The sequence below is a fragment of the Aplysia californica genome, unplaced genomic scaffold (assembly GCF_000002075.1).
Source record: "Aplysia californica isolate F4 #8 unplaced genomic scaffold, AplCal3.0 scaffold00003, whole genome shotgun sequence".
In the NCBI taxonomy this organism is placed as follows: Eukaryota; Metazoa; Mollusca; class Gastropoda; order Aplysiida; family Aplysiidae; genus Aplysia; species Aplysia californica.
The window spans coordinates 159,148-161,752 of NW_004797273.1; the positions used below are offsets into that span (position 1 = coordinate 159,148).

Below are 2,605 nucleotides of genomic sequence, written 5' to 3' on the forward strand. Positions count from 1 at the left end.
CTCCCCCCCCCACACACAAACAAACAGAGAGAACAATACAGTGAAAGATGACACTTATTGTTTGTTCGTTTGTGTGAGTAAAGAGAAGCACGTCAACACAATAATGGTCATTCAGCGGTAGGAAAAGGTGAAACAGAAAGACAGAAACAACAGAGTGAAAGTAGAAAAGTAGGACCAACCAGTGGAGCTCTCCAACCACTCGCGAAGGATAACAAACCAAAGACAAGTGCAAACATTTAAACAGAAAAAAAACCCAGACACACGTTTACATTGCTCAGACTGTAAACAAAGTGATTAATTCCAGAGACATAAAAATACAAAAATCCGGCTCACAGCCACAAACAATCGAAAGGAAACGATTAAGGGGCTTATGCATGCTACTTAACTACAAAAAGCTTTTTCTAATATCAAGTAGGGCAAGTTAGGGTGTACACTGGTCCGAATTGTCAGGTGTGCATAATCCAATAGTCTTGTAAAAATTATTATGATTGTCATCATCAGTACTTTCATTATTATTATTGTTTTCATTCTGTTTTATTATTACATATTACGGAAAGTAAAATAAACTGTCTTATATCCTTTCGCTATTGTGTTTTTACGACACGAAAGACTTTCGCTATCACCAGAAAAAAAAGTATTATCGGTTATTGGTTAAAGTAAAATTGAGGCCTCCATTCCGTTCATACTTGACCAACTACACACGCTCACGGTCTCAACTCGCAATGGGGTAAATGGTCGCTTTTAAGCACAAGGAGGCTGTCCCAAAAAATGCTATTTCGAGAAAATCGTTCAGTTTCCTTAAAAGATAAGGAGAGTTCTCTATAACCAAACAATAGGTAGGGCAATGCCCACTTTTGGTGTTGGTCAAGATTTCTGGAAACCCCCGAAATCTGATATAGCCCACTTGTCCTTAAAAGTGACCAAATATAAGTCGCCGTGGCCTTAACGGGAAAGACACTTTTGAATTACTTTAATTAATGGGGAAGGGGAAAAGGGGTGGGGGGTGCAGTTTACTTTTACTTACTTATTTACCTTGAACGACAATGGACATAACATGTCCAGCCGAAACTGGCATGACGTCAATAAATCTGACCAAAATATATGTTACGATGATATCGGACTAGTGTACACTCCACCTAATTAAGCAGCAGGGCAGAGAGCCAGCACACACACACACACATACACACACAAACACACACAAACCCACACACATACATACACACACACACAAACCCACATACACATGCACACACGCATGCACAAACCCACACACAGACAGCAACACACACATACACAAACATACACACATACACAAACATACACACACACACACACACACACACACACTCTCTCTCTCTCTCTCTCTCTCTCTCTCTCTCTCTCTCTCTCTCTCACACACACACACACACACACACACACACACACACAAGCGTGGGACAGGCGAAGCAACAAGCAAGCAAGGGCGGAAAGAGTCGAACACTTACGGAAGAACACGACGCTTGGCCCAGCGACACCTGGGAGCCGTTCCTCAGGTGAGAGATGGTGTACTGAGAATACATGGGTGAGACATAGTGTGTTACAACATAGAGAGAGAGAGAGAGAGAGAGAGAGAATGCTGCAATAAAAACCTTTCAGCTTGAGATATGGCTTTTTTGCTTTGAGTGAAGGCTGTGGTGATTGTGGAGGTAGAAGTGCAGAGAAAGGAGAAAATACGACATCTAGAGGTATATCCATTGCTTAGTAGCTTCCTTAGAATTACAAGGTTCTATCTGTTCAGTGCCTCGTTTTGAGAAATTTGATGTAAAAATGTTGAGTTTCACAACGCGTTAAGCTTTTTCAAATGCAATTCTCCGAATATCTTGATAACGATTCCGAATAATCTTACGATTTTGCACAACACATCAAGCTTTTTCGAATGCAATTCTTCGAATATCTTGATAACGATACCGAATAATCATACAACTTTTGATTGACCACCAGATAGAGCACTTGGTTTCTGACCTCATGGTCTTAGTGACTCCAAACGGCCAAACATTTTAGATTGAACTTTGTAATTCTAAAGTAACGTAGCGTTAGGCTCCACCATACGCCATTTTGAAAAGTGACGTTTGACGGAGTTTCACACTTAGCAATCGATAAGAAGAAGTGCAAGGATATTGAAATAGACAAATGTGAACACAAATAAATATAGACTTTACATACGAGAGCAAGCATCAAAATGACAACAAAAGATACTATAACGGAACATGTAACGGCAAAGTGAAGATGTGCAGAGAAAGATGAAGTCACAAACAAACAACAACAACAACAAAAGAAAATAAGATACCTAGGGTGACAATACTCATTTTATACATCAATATTATACATGTACATGAAGAATACAAGAAAACAGAAATAAGTCACAATTTATAAATTTTGCCTTTGTTTAGGTTTACTGTTTGGCTTGTTACACTCTGTCCAGTCCTGCCATTTTTAAAATCAGAAATAGCTGTGGTGACTTTCTTGTGACGAATGCCGTTTGTATATAATACGAGTATAATACACACCAACTCTACTAAATAGGTAAAAATGAGCTTACAGTTAACGAAAACATCCGGTCACAGAA

General features: G+C 39.3%; 1 protein-coding gene across 1 annotated transcript in view; it reads right to left on the minus strand.

The window, feature by feature from the left end:
* The window catches only part of LOC101849658 (serine/threonine-protein kinase D3), a gene marked incomplete in the record, with an annotated part of 184,041 nt that overhangs the window by 59,963 nt on the left and 121,473 nt on the right, over positions 1-2,605 (minus strand). Inside the window, 1 exon segment of the mRNA XM_035968165.1 lies at positions 1,485-1,547. Coding sequence (XP_035824058.1) covers positions 1,485-1,547 — 63 coding nt within the window.